Below are 15,989 nucleotides of genomic sequence, written 5' to 3'. Positions count from 1 at the left end.
TCCTACTCCTACCATCACGTCCTATTAGTAGATTAGAAAGTATTTTGATCCAGTAGTATTTTCAAGTTCTTCCAAAATAGTAGAAGTTTCAGAAAATCCCTTATTTGCATAAGAAAAACCTATCTTAGTAGTGGTTTTGAGTTTACACAACGCATACTCAAAGTAGTGATTGTAGGTTATCATCGATAGTTAAAAAAAAAAAAAAAACTATCATGGACTTACATTTTCTTATACAAAGATAAAGTAATAAAGTTTTTATGATTTTTATGGAAAAATGCATTCCTCGTGACAAGATAGGTAATGACATTTTCTTTTTGATCCAATTGATGTAGTTATAAAAAATATTATAATACAACCCTCAGAAGATGACATAAGTAATAAAACTTTTAAATTTTTTTTGTGACGAGAATTAATTTTTGGTGAAGATAAAAATATCTTATTTGGGGTGTTTGTTAATCAAGATAAAAGAGAGAAAAAGTTAGATATGAGAAGTATTTCGGATGTTTAGTCTTTCCAACGTGTTTGTTAAGCTTATCTGATTATTTTCAAAAAAGCCCTTAAAAGTTCTTACGTGATTTTTTATCTCCCTATTTTAAGATAAATTTATCTGACCTTCTTCATCGGATAAATTTATCGGTCAGATAAATTTATCTGACTCTTTCAAGATAAAACTCAATTACTTATATGCCCCTTATAAAATAGTTAATGCCATTTAATGCATTTTAAAGATTTAAATTTATTAAATTTTTTTATTTATTTAAGTCTTATAATTAATATTATTTAATATATTTTTAAATTGTTATATATTTTGACAATTTTTAAAATTTAAATAACATTATTCATTTTATTGATTTTTAAAATTTAAATTTCTCTCTCCCTATATTTTATTAACTAATATAATTTCTTTCATCAATTTTTAAATTATTTTATTTAATTTTATATTTTATTATTAATTATGAACATATGTTTTGCCCATTTTTAATTATTTAGGTTGAATTATTGTAATTCTAACAATAATTATTTCTACTTTTCAACTCCTTTTAAATTTATTTTTAAACATGAATTTAAAAAATAAATATTATTTTTATTTTTTAACAATTCATATTAATTATAAAATACTATTTTAATCATAAATTTAGTAATAGAGATATTTTGGTAAAAAAATTCTTATCTTAATGTTTTTCATATGCATTAATAAACACATAAAAAGAAAAAAATACAATTATCAGTGTATTTCAAAAAAATTAACAAACACTCTAATAGAAAATTTAGAATACTTTTCAATCTTATCTTGATCATTTCATATCTTGATTCGGAATGCATTCTAACCTTATCTTGATATTTTTTATTTTGCTCATTTTAATTTTAACAAATGCCCTTATAATGGATATTTATTATGTATTTGCCTTGGAAGTATATAAATTTATGATTATATTTAATTTATTTAGAGGTCAAATCAAGAAAAAAAAAGTCAGTCTTCTCCATGATTGCGTAAAGTCCAAACATTTAAATTATAAAAAAATAAAAAAATATTATAATGTACTGACCATTATTTTTTTGGACATTGCCCGTATATATATATACTTATTTAATAGAGGAGTCTTTTCATATTAATTCCTTTGGTCTTCCACACATGGCATTGATGATTGCATATTGTTTATTCACTTAACCCACCGCCCTATATTGAATAGTGCAGGTGGAGGTGGTTCACTAATTTTATGCAAATTGGGTATTTAAGAATATTTTAATCATTATTTGTTTTCTAATTAATTATTAATTGTCTACTGACACACACAAAGTTCTTGTCCCAAAAGATGAATCGCTCATCCCAGGTGTCCCTACACTCGGCTCGATAGAATATGAAGAGGTTAATCATGATGACTCAGCCAAATACAATGACTAGACCAATATTCACTACGCACAAGAAGTCTCTCATTTTGAGAGACACACAAAGTTATGATTATGATTAGACTTACACCATAAATTGTTATATAAAAAAACGTACACTATAATCTTGTGAGACAGCTGTCCACCTTTTCAGGGACTGTTACCTTGCTCGAATTTTATTATATTCATTGATGACTTTTATTGTTATGGTCATATTTATATTTATATTTATATTTATATTTAATTTTATTATATTTATTTATGACTTTTTTTTGTTATGGTCATATTTATATTTATATTTAATAAATGAGAAATCTGATGTACTCAGAAAATATTTTACAATTTTCAAGATTGAGATCGAAAAATAATTGGGAAAAGTCATTAAAATTGTGAGGCCTGACTGACTATATATATAAATGAATATTATGGCAAACATGCATGATGAGGATTCTGGGTAAGCATATGGAATTGGTGGCTAAATATTGAGAAAATTCTGGGATTATTATCCGATGTACTATGTTTCGATCAAAATAGTGTGGCTACGAGATACGGTCACACCCTTAAGAATATGGTAAGAGGTACCATAAGTTGCCATTGCTTACCTAATTTGTTTTGGAGTGTGGTTAGGGTTGGCAATGATTCAATTTAGTTTTGATTTTTATTAAAATTATAATTAAATTAAACTTAAATTATTAAAATCAAAATCAAACTATTATTTATTGATTTTAAAAATTAAAAATCATAAACAAACCATTTCATTTCGATTTTAATCATGATTTTTTTAGTTTGATCCATATCAATAAATAAAGATAAATTCTTGTAAATAGCATTCGTAAAAAATTTTGATAACTCCACAATAAACTTTAATAAAGTTACATTCTTTTTGCACAAAGTTACAAATTAACTTCAAACTTCTTAGATATAATTATTTGATTGATAAAAATAAAATAATTTAATATTAGATTTTTTTATTTGTTAATTACTTTATAAATGTTAAATATTTTATATATTTGTAATGCATTAATTCAAATACTTGTAAAAAAATGCATTGGTTAATATATATATTATGTCTATATATAATATGTTAAATAAATAAATATATTATATATATGTATATTCGATTCGGTTTGATTCGGTTACCTACATATTCGGTTCGATTTCGATTTGGATTTAGTGAAAATCATAATCAAACCATACTCATTGAAACAGTATTCAGTTTTTTCCCAAACCAAACCATTATCCAGTCAAACGATTTTTAACCGCGTTGATCGATTCAGTTTTGGTTCGATTCCCCACGATTTCAATTACAATTGCCATCGTTAGGTGTGGTAGTTAAAATTGCCTTGGATATTCTTAGTTAAATCTCTTAACGGATTTGTTTCTAAAACACTTGTTGAGTTGTGAACTAGGTTTGCCCAACTGAGATATTTATAGCCCATTTGAAATAACCGCTGATCTTAAATTAAATTGTTGTCATTTTATTGACTACTTAGAGCACTTTAAGTGGATAAAGGTTTTATTATCCTAGGTACAACTACAACCCCAGAATCGTTGAGTTCATAACTGCCAATTTTTGAATTTGATGATATTGAATTCGATTTAGCTACTGATGTGTATTAAGAAAAAGATATAGGAGATATAGGATCTGCTCATTTGCACATTATATGAGAAAATTCCTTGCCCATATAGGTTGAGGAGTTAGGTCCTAAACAAGGTACAATATTGCTCATATAAATGAGGGTAATCAATCTCAAAATGTTTCAATAAAAGTACCTTAAAAGTTGAAAGTTTATCGGGCTATCTTTAGATTTGCGAAAAAACACTAAGGGTTGAAATGCTATTGAGTTTTTTAATTTACATCTCTTGTTGAAATTGTGAAGCCGAGTATTAGGGGATGCTCGTGATAGTGCGTTAACCAAAAAATAAAAGTATCCTTAAGAAGATCCATGAGATAGAGGCATTTTATGATGATTATGTTGTATTCTTTTGAGAGGATAATATATATTGTGTAAATTTTAGCTAGTGACATATATTAGGGCCTTTGCTAGTTTATTATCGCCCTATATGTGGTTATAGGCTATGAGCCAAGAGACACAATCTATGGTCTATATATGGAGTGAGGGATCTTATATAGCTTCTTATAGGTTGCAAACCTATTGAATGTACTTGTGCATGGATCTTCAACTCTAAAAGGGAAAGATCTTATATAGCTTCTTAAAGATTGCAAACCTATTGAATTATTATAACCTTACTGGTTTATTATGATCTAGAGAGTGTCGTTTCTGAGATTTTGGGGCTCTGAGTCGAAATGTAAAAATGGGCCCGAATCATAATGAACATTCAAATTTTATTTTTTATAATAAAATATAAAAATAATAAATAAATATTCATACTATATTAAATAATAAAATCAAATTTTTTTCTAAATAATCAATTAAAAACTACTCTTCTTGTAAGATAAAAATATCAATCAAATTTATATAATCAAGTTGTTTGAGCATTTTTTTCTCGATAGACAATGTAACAGTCCATTTAATTTATCTTGTGACATAATTGAGCAAAGATAACTTATGATCAACTTCAACTTGAAAAAATTTATTTTTGCAGATGCAACTGTAACTAGTATAGTCAGCAAAATTCATATAAGCAATACAAGCATTTAGGAAACACATGAGAATATATAATAACAAAACATAAATTCTCTATATATTACTTAACATGTTGCTATATGTATTCTCAAAGTTCTTTAATTTTTTCACTGATCTCAACGGGGAATTTACTCTCAATACCTACTATTGGTGAATAATTTTTTTTTTCTTTTCCTGAACCAACGAATGCATAAAATCCTAGTTACCCATAACCCATTACGAGAGCTTCTAATCCACTAAGACATATATATATATTCTATAAAAAAATAACAAAAATCAATAATTTAGTAAAAGAGAGAAAGAAAGAAGATGAGAGACACTTTGCAGGAGACATGTCTGATTTAGGGGGGGGGGGGGAGAGAGAGATTTATATAGGGGTAAAATAGTAAAATCTCTCTCAAATTTATGGGTCCCCTAAATTGGCATAAATTATGAGCTCTGAGACAGTGGGCTCTTGAATTACTCTATAGATCCGAGCCGGGATTTAGAGCTACACTAAATGAATGTGAAATAACTTTTCTAATGGAAATCTAGTTAAGAAAATTTTTGGACGTCTAGTGTGCAAATTGAAAAGGTCAATTCATGAACTTAAATAGGCATCTTGATAGTGGTGCGTGAAATTTGGCCAAGTAATTACCTCTTTGGGCTTTGTGGAAAATAAAATTGACCAACACATCTATGTTAGGGTCAATGGTAGCAAATTTATTTTCATGATTCTGTTTGTTAATGATATTTTGTTACCTAATAGTCATTTGAGCATGCTTCATGAGATTAATCAAATTGTTGTCTAAGCATTTTGATACAAAAAGATCTTGGAGGGGCTCCTTTCATTTTGGGAATTAAGATCTAGTATGATAGATCTATGTTAAGGTCAATCTAGGGTAGGATGGTGTTTCACTGCCATTGCTTTCCCTCCACTAGAGTTATTTTTGTCTTCCACTGCTTCCCCTCCAAATCATAGCCTCCTGGCGCCTCTCACCATCCAGATAGTGCCTTTCCCTTTCCCTGTTCCCCGTCCCTCATCTTTGTTTGATGGACTACCCCTAATGCCTCCAAGCTATTTTGTCAGCATGAGACTCCATTTGCCCTCCCCCGCCTCTGCTCCATTTGCCCTCCCCCGCCTCTACCATCACTTTCACCTTCACCTCTGCTGCCTCGCCTACTCCGCCTTCGCCCTGCTTTCATTGCCCGCTTCTCCACCTCGCGCCATTCCATCATACCTCCCTCCCCTGTCCCTCTACTCTAACATCCCCTCCCCCAATAGGCAAGGATGGGATGGAGCAGCTGCCTCATCCTGGACCCCGTGCCTCATGCCTGGATGGGGCATTAAGATTGAATCCGGCGGGCAATGGGGATGGTGATCCCCATAAAAAGTTAATTTTTTTTGTATTAATTATTTTATAATAATAAATTAAATATTGTTAATTTATTATTATAAAAAGTTAATAATATGGTGGCTGGTAAAGTGTTTTTGCTTATTTTGATTTTTTGGTCTTTTTTTTTTAATTTTTATTGGATTTTCGATTTGTTAGGTTTGATAATTTATTTGATTAATTTGGTTCAGTTTTTGATACAGCTTCAATTTATTTAATCAGTTCAGTAACCGATTCAATTGAATAAATGCTTATTCCTAATTTCAATAGTAGGTGAATGCTTATATTTTTTTGCCATTCATAATAATAATCCACAACCCTAAAAAATACTTAAGTCAACGAAATGTGGGCGCACATGATAGGTGGAACATACAAAAGGACGATGAGAATTGCACATGCAACAAGACGAATATGTGGATTTCTTACCTGAAATTAGGCTTGTTAGGTTGGCTTATCTCGTCTTGCCATAGCTCTCACAACTTGTCTACTTGTAGGTCTGGATTGGATTAATAGAGGTATCTTGGCTTGGTTAATTGAACTGAATTTGAGAGAACCTTCCCTCTCTAACTCGTGGTCTTGGTTTTAGCTCCCATTTCTGTTCAGCAAAGAAGGACTAGACGGGCGAGACTGCCCTTCCTCCCTGCATTGCAAATATGTGTGTGTGTCGTGCGATCTCATCATCTCAAAGGAAAAACGTACGGGCAGCCAAATGTTCAGAGCGCTTTCCAGATCTGCCACGTTAAAATTATAAGCGTCGTTTTATAGGGTCCGATGACTCTACTGAGCCCCTCATAGAAAAGGAGTAAAAAGATGATTTTGCCTCTGTCTACTTTGCAAATTTACAAAGCGGGCCACTGCCTCCGCCCCTATTCTATGCGTCTCCTTTGCCATGGCCATCGCTGCGCCTTGCTGTAGTCACCTCGGCTCGTCTCTGTCGTTTTTCTACCATCGTCGTCTCGCCTTGCCTCACCCTCCAGTCGTTACCTTGCCGACAATCGATGCAACGATTGACGATGAGGCAACGATGACAAAGAGGCGACGAAAACAAGGGGAGGCAATAGCCATGACAAGGGAGACGCACAAAACAGGGGCGGGGCAACACATGGGAGGGAAAGGGAGAAGACAGGATGTGGGGGCAAAATTATATTTTTACCTCCTTTTGATAATCCGGTCGATTAACTTGTCGGGTGTTTTAAAATCTTTCAAGTTATAATATGTAAGACACATACAGAAGGCCATGCAGCAGTTTGTGTGGGCCATGCACAAAGCGAGGGATATTACTAAATTAGGTTCCCCCGTCGCCACAGTGATGCTGCCCCCCTTAGCATCTTTTTGATTAGGAAACAATAATCCATGATAGATCAGGATAAATTCCACGTATTATTCTTAAGATTTAGTTAAATTGTATTGAGAGTTAATCGTAAAAATAATTTAATTCTTTTTTTTTGCGAATTTATAATTTTAGTCAATCATTTTAATTTTCACAATTTGATCTAAATTAATTTAAAAAGAGTATATTCATATTAACTTGGCGTGTTAAATGTTATATAATAATAATAATAATAATATTTATGAGATCTATATGTATACATAAATAATTTTTTTTTATATGTACATATGGGTCTCACTAATATCATTATTATATGACCAAATCAATAGGATCACACTTTATCTAAATTAATTTTAAATGTTGAATAAAATTATATTAAATTGAGCTAATTTAGATTTAATTGTCAAAATTAAAAGGAGTGGATAAAAATGTAAATTCTTGAAAAGGATTGAATTATTTTTATGAATAGCATTTCTATTAATTATTTTTGTGTTTAGGTTTGGTTAACTAATTTCTCTTAGAATATAGAAAAAGGAAAGAAAGATATGTGAGAGAGTGTTGTCTAATTAAGAGACGGAGGAAAGAGAAAGAGAGAAGGGAATTTAAAATTAAGGATAAAATAATTAATTTACACAATTATTTAACAGTGAGAGATGTTTTCATTATTGCTGATTAGTTGTTGTTATCAAAATATAATAGTTTAAATTTGTAAGGTGGGATCGGGTGCACATCGTCTGCCTGGCTTTAGGTATCTGGAGCCAAGCCTTTCCTCCCGGTGAATTGTTTCATTAGGAGCGAAGCCTTTCCTCTCGATGAATAGCCAAGTCAATCGTTTTATTAGGAGCGAAGCCTTTCCTTTCGATGGACCATTCCACTTGGAGCCAAACTTTTCTCTTGGTGACTCTTTCCACTTTCTTGGAGCAGACTTTTTCCTCCCAATAAGCCTCTACACCTGGAGCATATTCTTTCTTCTCGATGAGTCCTTCCACTCGGAGTAAACTCTTTTCTCTCGATGAGCCCTTACACCTAGAGCCGTCTCTTGTTTCTTGAAGCCAAGCAAATAATGTGCATCCGATCCCACTTTATAAATTTAAATTATTGTATATTTTGAAAACAATAACAAGAATATGTATTATTTTATCAAACCTCAAAAGTGGCAATGTGTAATTTGAGTTGCTGCCTCTTCTCTCCTTTGTTATCTCTTCGATTTTAATCCCTAATACAAGGCTGGTGCACATCCAACACAACCAAGAAAGGCCAAGGCACGCCCCCACGGGCATAGCACGGATGACAATCAGGTAGCAAATTACAAACAAAGATGCAGATTCGAGTCATGGCAGCCGCAGTGTGAGAGTTTCATCCTCATGTGGGGGTGGCTTCTTGTGGGCACTATGCACTGTGCCTCCTACTTGGTATGCCGCCGTGTACAGTGATTAATCTCTTCCATGTACGTGAGACAGTGTGTGAGGAGCCCCTAAGGTGAGGGACTTCACCTTTTACAGACAAGAAAGGCTAAGGCACAATTGCCCCTATTATTGTAACGTACTTTGAACGTATCGCTTGAATCTCAATTCGCTGATACCTCATCCAAACTTGTTTGTTTAGTCAAATAAATAAGTTTGAGTTTGATTTTTAAATTCATTTAATAAATGTTATAACCCATATCTAAAGTTTAATTAAACCCAAATCTAAATTTTGGCTAAATTTAGATTTGAGTTCTCCTAGTAGTAACCAAATCCAGGCAGAGACTTAGATTAGGCCAAACCTAGATCTTCTAGAGAAAGAAGAAATCTCTATCTATTTCATCTTCAAAGCTCAAACATGGTGTCAGAATGTTTCAACCAAAGCAAGCCCAATATAATTAATTTTTTTAAAAATAAATTAAGTCTATTTATAAGAAAATTATAAATTAAAATTCTAACTATATGTTATAATTATGACTCGAAATTCAAATTTGACTTACATTGGAACTCTTATTTTAACCGTAATCATGATTTTAAATTTGACTATGATTATGATATTATCAAATTTGATTTTAAGTGAAATTTATCTCGTTTGAACAAATATTTTTATGAATAATTTTCTGATCAGGATATGATTTTCTGTGTATATTTATAGATAATTTGATGTTTATAAATAGGTGTCCAATGCTCTGAAATTAGTTACAATAATTTTTGTTGTAGTAATATTTGTTTAGTGATATTTTGGAAGTGACAATATCACTTTTGTACTAACATTATTTGCTTAGTGATATTTTTGTTCTTTTTGCTTATAGTTTTTCCTAATTTGGGTTTTTCACATAAAATTCTGTGTTCATGTGTGGTTGATTGGTTTGATTATGATTTGTTGTCGATTCAATTTCGTAACAAAGTGGTATTAGAGCCGTTAGATCAAACCATCAGTTGTTGGCAGATCTCAGCTATTGGATCTGAAATTTCAGCTAAAACACAGGTTGACCAGCTACAGCCACTGCCACTACTGTCGGCCATCGCCGCTGTCAACAGTCGCCTTCGCCTTCGCCACAGATAGCATGGTCTTCTTCCTGCTCACGATTAACCTCATCAGTAGATCGCACACAACCTCACATTGCTTCTGCCATCGGCCTTCCTCATGCTACATCGCCATAATTTTAGCTTCGTTGTCAATCGAGTGGGCTTCCTCGATTTGCCTTCCTCGACGACGACCACAATCATTTGTCTTCGTCAGACATAGCTCACCGTCGACTTGTTCCGATCATCTTTTTCGGCGCCTTCCTTGCATTGTGACCATCAACCTCCTCATTTGATCTAGTCTTCTCATCATCGGTCACTTTTGGTGTTTCTTGCTAGGCCTTCTTTGATTGCCACTTCGACCGTCAACCTTTTTTATTCGACCGTTGCCTTCGTCAATCGCTGCCCATTCTGCCTCTGTCCTCCATTGAAGCAGCCAAGCTTCTCAGTTTTAGCTCCCCCATATCTCAACCTAGATATGATATTCTGGATTGTTTTCAATTGAGATTTTGTTTATGGATTGCTTAGCATTATTTAAGGTTATTTGATCTTCGTATTGGCCACTTTGAAGTATGATATTCTATTATTGGATCATAATATCTTGATTTTTATGGTGATAGGTTAAGATGCGTGCAATTTTGAATAGATGGGTTTAGAAGAATGTGGAGTTATCAAGGGTAATTTATACTGATGAATGTGGAGTCATTAAGATTAGTAAAGATATGTTGAGCCTGATCTTGTTGGCTATGTTTTAAGTGCGACTGAAGATATCCACTACAATAAATTTTGTGTGGATTTATGTGGTATTTCTCGTGGTGCAGTTTTGATTAGTATTTATCAAGAGATTAATTCTCTGTGATTTTGTTGAAAGAATGAATTTTGGATAATTTCATATTTAAATTTCGTGTCAAGGTGGAACTTGTTATAATTGTAACTCGAAATTCAAATTTGACTGAAATTGAGACTCTTATTTTGACTGTGATTATGATATTGCCAAATTCGATTTTAAGTGAAATTTATCTCGCTCGAAGAAATATTCTCATGAATCATCTTTTGATCAGGATATGATTTACTGTATATATCTATAGATGATTTGAGGTTTATAAATAAATGTCAAATGCTCTGGAATTAGTTACAATTATATCACTTTTGTTATAACAATATTTACTTAGTGATATTTTGGATGTGACAATGTCATTTTTTTATCAATATTATTTGTTTAGTGATATTTTTATTCTTTCTGCTCTTAATTTTTCTTAATTTAAGTTTTTTATGTAAAAATTTTTGTTTATGTGTAGTTGATTCATTTGGTTGTGATTTATTGTTGATTCAATTTGGTAACACTATCATGATTTCCAATATTATCAACTCTCTAAGTGTCGCATCAAAGCTGCCTAATCCATCACGCTAGAAAAATATCAAGGAAATATGTGACCACGGTTGGAGATGATCACCGCTAGTTTAATATAAAGTTAAGTGTGTCAATATATCTAAAACTTGCTTGACTTTCGATGTGAGACTTGTTTTCTTGATATATTTTTTGATAATTAAATTAATTTTAGTACCCGCTATAAATAATAGACAACGTAAGTACATATTGAAATTTGTACTTTTATATAGGGATATTATGAGACAAGAAAATATTATGATTGTGTTATGAACGGTTAGATCTTGACTTACGAACTTGTCTAGACAAGTAGAGATATAGTTTTGGATTAAGACGAATCTAATTATTTGGATCAAGTATTTTGTCCAAATCGTGTTAGACTCAGACCCTAATCTAAATATTTTAGGTCACACGAACTTCAAGTAAAGATATTTTTATAATTTTTCATCCACATCAATATGATTTCTGCTATTTGGACAGAAATCAAAATTACAACTTGTGGTTTTTCCCCAGAAATCACGAAACATCAAATTGTGGTTCTTGCGTTTCGAAAGTGTAGTTTATCCCAAAAACAGTAGAGAGAGTGTTATTTTGAAATATAACTTCCAAACATGAGGTTGTCTATATAATATCAAATTATCCTTCCAATATTATCTTCTAATAACATTGATCTCTTTAAAAATTGATAACAATGTGGGGCATATTAAACATAACCCCCAATTCTTCAAATTTCCATCAAATACATCAGATGAAATATAGGGCAATAGGTGCTCGACACTGTAGGGTACACGTCCTTAGCATTTGGGCTCTTGCGTAGGCTTAATTGATCTGGGCTTTCTTCATGCTCCAAGCAGTCAACCTTGACACAGTCACACTCTGAGTCCCATTGTTGAAGGCATAGAGATGAGCCTCCCCATCGATGGCCAAACTAGGATACACCCTCGCACTGATGCAAGCCTTCCCTCCGCCCCCGAAGCTCTCCACTATGGAACGATCTATCTGCATTTAGTAACGCCAACATTCAGACTGTTTGTTTTGAAGGAAGATAAATGTTTCGAGGGATTGGTAATGTAGGTGACTTACCAAACTTCTTAGTGATAACTTTTCACGAGTTGGGTCAACGTCCACAAAAACACTGAATGTGGTCTTGTCATAATCCAGATGCAATGATGACCTGATCGATAAAAAAAAATGTTAATTTATTATTTAAAAAATATAGACATTAGAATAAATGATTGTATAATTATAAAAATATCACTGTCACCTGCTTTGATCACTACACATGAGCACGATAAATTTGTTTTCCTTTTGGTGTCGGAAGACTCTAAAGAAGACTGATGTGTACTCTTGCAAGCCCTTGGAAGCCAAAACCAGCAGCCCAAATGGTCCAAGCCCACCTCTCACTGGTGCACCCTGTTGGCTACAAAGGGCTTGTGGGTCACTCGACTTAGGATCCAATAACTCTGCCTTCTGAAGCTTTGGTATATCAAATTCAAATTCAATTTCTGCATCTGCCTGTGACAGTTTGACCCAAGTAATTCAGTCTTAATTTATGGTTACCGATGCATAAAAAAAAAACAATTATGGTTATCGATCTATGACCAATAAACTTTATACAGAATTTTTGTACTTAATGATATGACCAAACCTGTGTAGCCGTGACCCCGGAAACTTCAACCACTGAACCTCCCTTGAGCAGCCTGGCAGGCAAGTCAACTTGATTCATCCTCTGCTTCTCAATCTCTTCTACCGGCCATTGCAGCAGCTGTTTTCCAGATCTGTCCAGCCAAATTCGCCTTGGAATGGCCTGCCAAACAAAGTCAACTCATCTCAGATTCTCAATAAGTAACAAGAAATGATGGCTTAAACAATAAGGATTGGATGGCTGGATTATCCTACCTGAATGCCAGACCATCCTTTCTTGAGATCAGTGGCTGCATTAGTCGACTCGTTGATCCATCCCCACAAAATCCTCCTCTTCTTGGCACTGTCGAAAAACGTCTTCGACGCATAGTACTTCCCATGATCATATCTCAATGCGTATTCATTCTCCTCAGATCCCTTATCTGGTGTAAAGATATCCTTGACAAGATCATACGTTCCTATGGTGTAGTGATCATGTTTGGTGTTATCTAAGCTGACCTTGAGGACATGTTTAGCCCCATGGCCAATTGCCGATGTGTCAAGACCCTCTACCCCATTAGCCAAAACCGGGTAGAAATCTGGACACTCCCACATTCCGGAATCCTTAGCCGAATGCAGAGGGTGCTGAGCTTTGGTCCACCGGATGAAATCCTTGCTCCGGTACAGAATTGCCATTCCCCTGCTCTTTCTTTTGTTTCCAACGATCACTCTCCATTTCCCATCAGGTCCTCGCCAGGCTGTGGTAGGGTCCCTGAATGAGCTTGCATTGATTTTGTTTATGTTATCAGGTGCCATTAATGGATTCACTGGTGATTTGATCCATTCTATGAGGTATGGATCAGATAGGTTTTTGGGCATGGCCAGATTCTGGACCTGCTGGTTGTTTTGGTTGATTCCGGTGTAGAGGATAACCGGTTTCCCACCCGGCAGCATCGTGGCAGAGCCTGACCAGCACCCGTTTACATCGGATGGCTGGCTCGGGTAGATGGCATGGCTGTGAGGGGTCCAGTTGATAAGATCAGTGGAAGTCGAATGTGCCCACACTATGTGCCCCCAAACTGCACCAAAAGGGTTGTACTGGTAGAACAAATGGTAAATTCCCTTGTAAATCATAGGCCCTGCAAACAACAAATCAAAAAACACTATAAAAACACAGACCCAAGAGGGTGCACTAAGGATGTTCTTTTATCCATAACTTCACTCACCATTAGGATCTGAGGATACCCATTAGTAGATCCAACAAGCGCGCAGCACAACACGAAACATCAAAAGTTCAAACAGTTAGATGCATTGACAAGAGGAAACCGATTAGAAACAGAAATTAAGCAGATTGGAAAGTAACATACCGTTCATCCAGTTTTTGGGAGGCTGGAAGTGATAAGAAGTTCTGTAAGGCTGGTTTGAAGGAGAAGATTGCAGAGACTGAAGGTGCCTGTAGACAGGGTGAGAAGCTTGAGCTTGGAAAAGGCCATGGCCAAGGAGGAGGAAGCCAAGAAGCAGGAAAATCAGCCAAGCAGAAGGGTAGTGGTGGTTCTTGGCCATGAAAATCTGCATTCTGGGAATGAGCAGGGCATGGATTTTGTGGTCCTTTTCCAGCCTTATATAAAGTGGGAATCACCAAGGAAGATGCCTGGTTGAATTTTATAAAAGTTGGATGGATTAGTCAACAGTCAATGCTTGCTTGCGCCTTGGCTAGCTGTTGTATTGTCTCATTATCCAAGTACTAGTCTATTGTTTGAAAAATCTTACAACCCATGGGTGAATAAACCCTAGGAATCATGCCAAATTTTCTGATATCAGTCGACAACCATTTCATATTTATCTACAGAAGTTTTTTTAATTGTAACCGTCCATTGCTCACCCATGTTTGTAAGTTTATTATCTTGTTTCTTAGACTAATGATAAGTTGTTTTAGACCAATTCTTCTATGATGACTCATTTTTTGGTTGTGCACAAGACTATCTATATTCTTGCTTATTTAATTTAATATTATATATATAAGTGGTATTATCTTTCTGTTCTTTTTTTATTTATTTTCATTACAAGATGAGATTTAGCTTGGCCCACTAATAGCCCATAAGCAATGGGAATGGACTGTTCCACGTGGCCATTATTTTAGGTCAAAGGGAGAGGTGGGGGGTGCAATTTTGTGCACCCCTTTAACGGTCCCCCCCCCCCAATCAATTTGGGTGTGACCGTCTCCCCAAGTCATTTCTTTCTTTTCCTTTCCTTGCTTCCGTAGTCGTTTTCTTGTGCGTCGATTGCTATAGCATCTTCTCTCATCTCATTGCTCGCATATCGACCACCATTATATTCTCCTTTTTGTTATAAAGAAGAATACAATGATGATCAGCACGCAAGTGGTGAGATAAGGTGGCAATAAAAATGCCACAAGAGACCTATCGGAGAAAAAAAAGAAAAGGGAAAGAGAATAAGGCCCCACAAAATTAATGGAGAGTGATGTTCACCCCCGTTAAAAAGGGTGCACAAAATCGCACTCAGAGGTGGGGCAACTAACACAAAAATTCTTTTTTATTAGAAAATGTTTAATTTAAGCAATATTTATTATTTATAAAAATGAGCCATTCCCATTATCTTAATTTCACCATATCGTATCCTTTATGCTCATCTTATATAGTCAAATTTATGATATTCATTGTTGCATGTAGTGCGAATTCTCTTTTGCCACTAGTCACTATCTATGTGTATTCATTATCTCATCCCATCGGATTCATTAACCCAAAAAAGAAAAGAAGAAAAGAATCAATGAATTTTTTGGAAATTGTAAAAATCTAAAAAATGCTTAATGACATTTAAATTTGACATTTTTGATAAAATGTTACATTAATGTCTTGTATGTTGTATTGTATCAATGTCAACATATAAAAGTTTAATACATATGGCGCTTTTTTAATAATTAAAAAAATATGACATTTAGTTTCTAATGTATAAAATGTCAAAATTTTATATCTCAAATATTAAAAATTATTATTTTTACATTTTTACCGTGATAGAATTTTGATTTTTTACACATCAATGATCGAATGTTATATTTTTTAGTTCATGAGGGAGCGCAAAAAATTAACTAGTCAATTCAAATATTGCCAACTTGTTATTTATGCGGCGTGTCACTTGTAAAAACGAGAAAGTCGATGCATGCACTAATATTACATTATGATAAAAATTAAAAAAAAATATTAATAAACAAAATACAAAATCATCATATTTTGC

At 33.8% G+C, this 15,989-nt stretch overlaps 1 protein-coding gene across 1 annotated transcript; it reads right to left on the bottom strand.

Moving 5' to 3' along the window:
• Positions 1-11,700: 11,700 nt before the first annotated feature.
• On the bottom strand, positions 11,701-14,369 carry LOC127795965 (beta-fructofuranosidase, insoluble isoenzyme CWINV1-like). Its single transcript, XM_052327959.1, has 6 exons — positions 13,964-14,369; positions 13,014-13,876; positions 12,763-12,921; positions 12,379-12,629; positions 12,198-12,288; positions 11,701-12,113 (listed from the first exon to the last, which is right to left on the bottom strand). The coding sequence occupies exons 2-6, from the start codon at positions 13,869-13,871 to the stop codon at positions 11,934-11,936; spliced, it is 1,539 nt and encodes a 512-aa protein (XP_052183919.1). The 5' UTR covers positions 13,872-13,876; positions 13,964-14,369; the 3' UTR covers positions 11,701-11,933.
• Positions 14,370-15,989: the final 1,620 nt, after the last annotated feature.

This window comes from Diospyros lotus, chromosome 2, assembly GCF_014633365.1.
Source record: "Diospyros lotus cultivar Yz01 chromosome 2, ASM1463336v1, whole genome shotgun sequence".
Lineage (NCBI taxonomy): Eukaryota > Viridiplantae > Streptophyta > Magnoliopsida > Ericales > Ebenaceae > Diospyros > Diospyros lotus.
The sequence above is the reverse complement of the archived record's forward strand: the minus strand, read 5'-3'. Positions and strand labels throughout refer to the sequence as shown.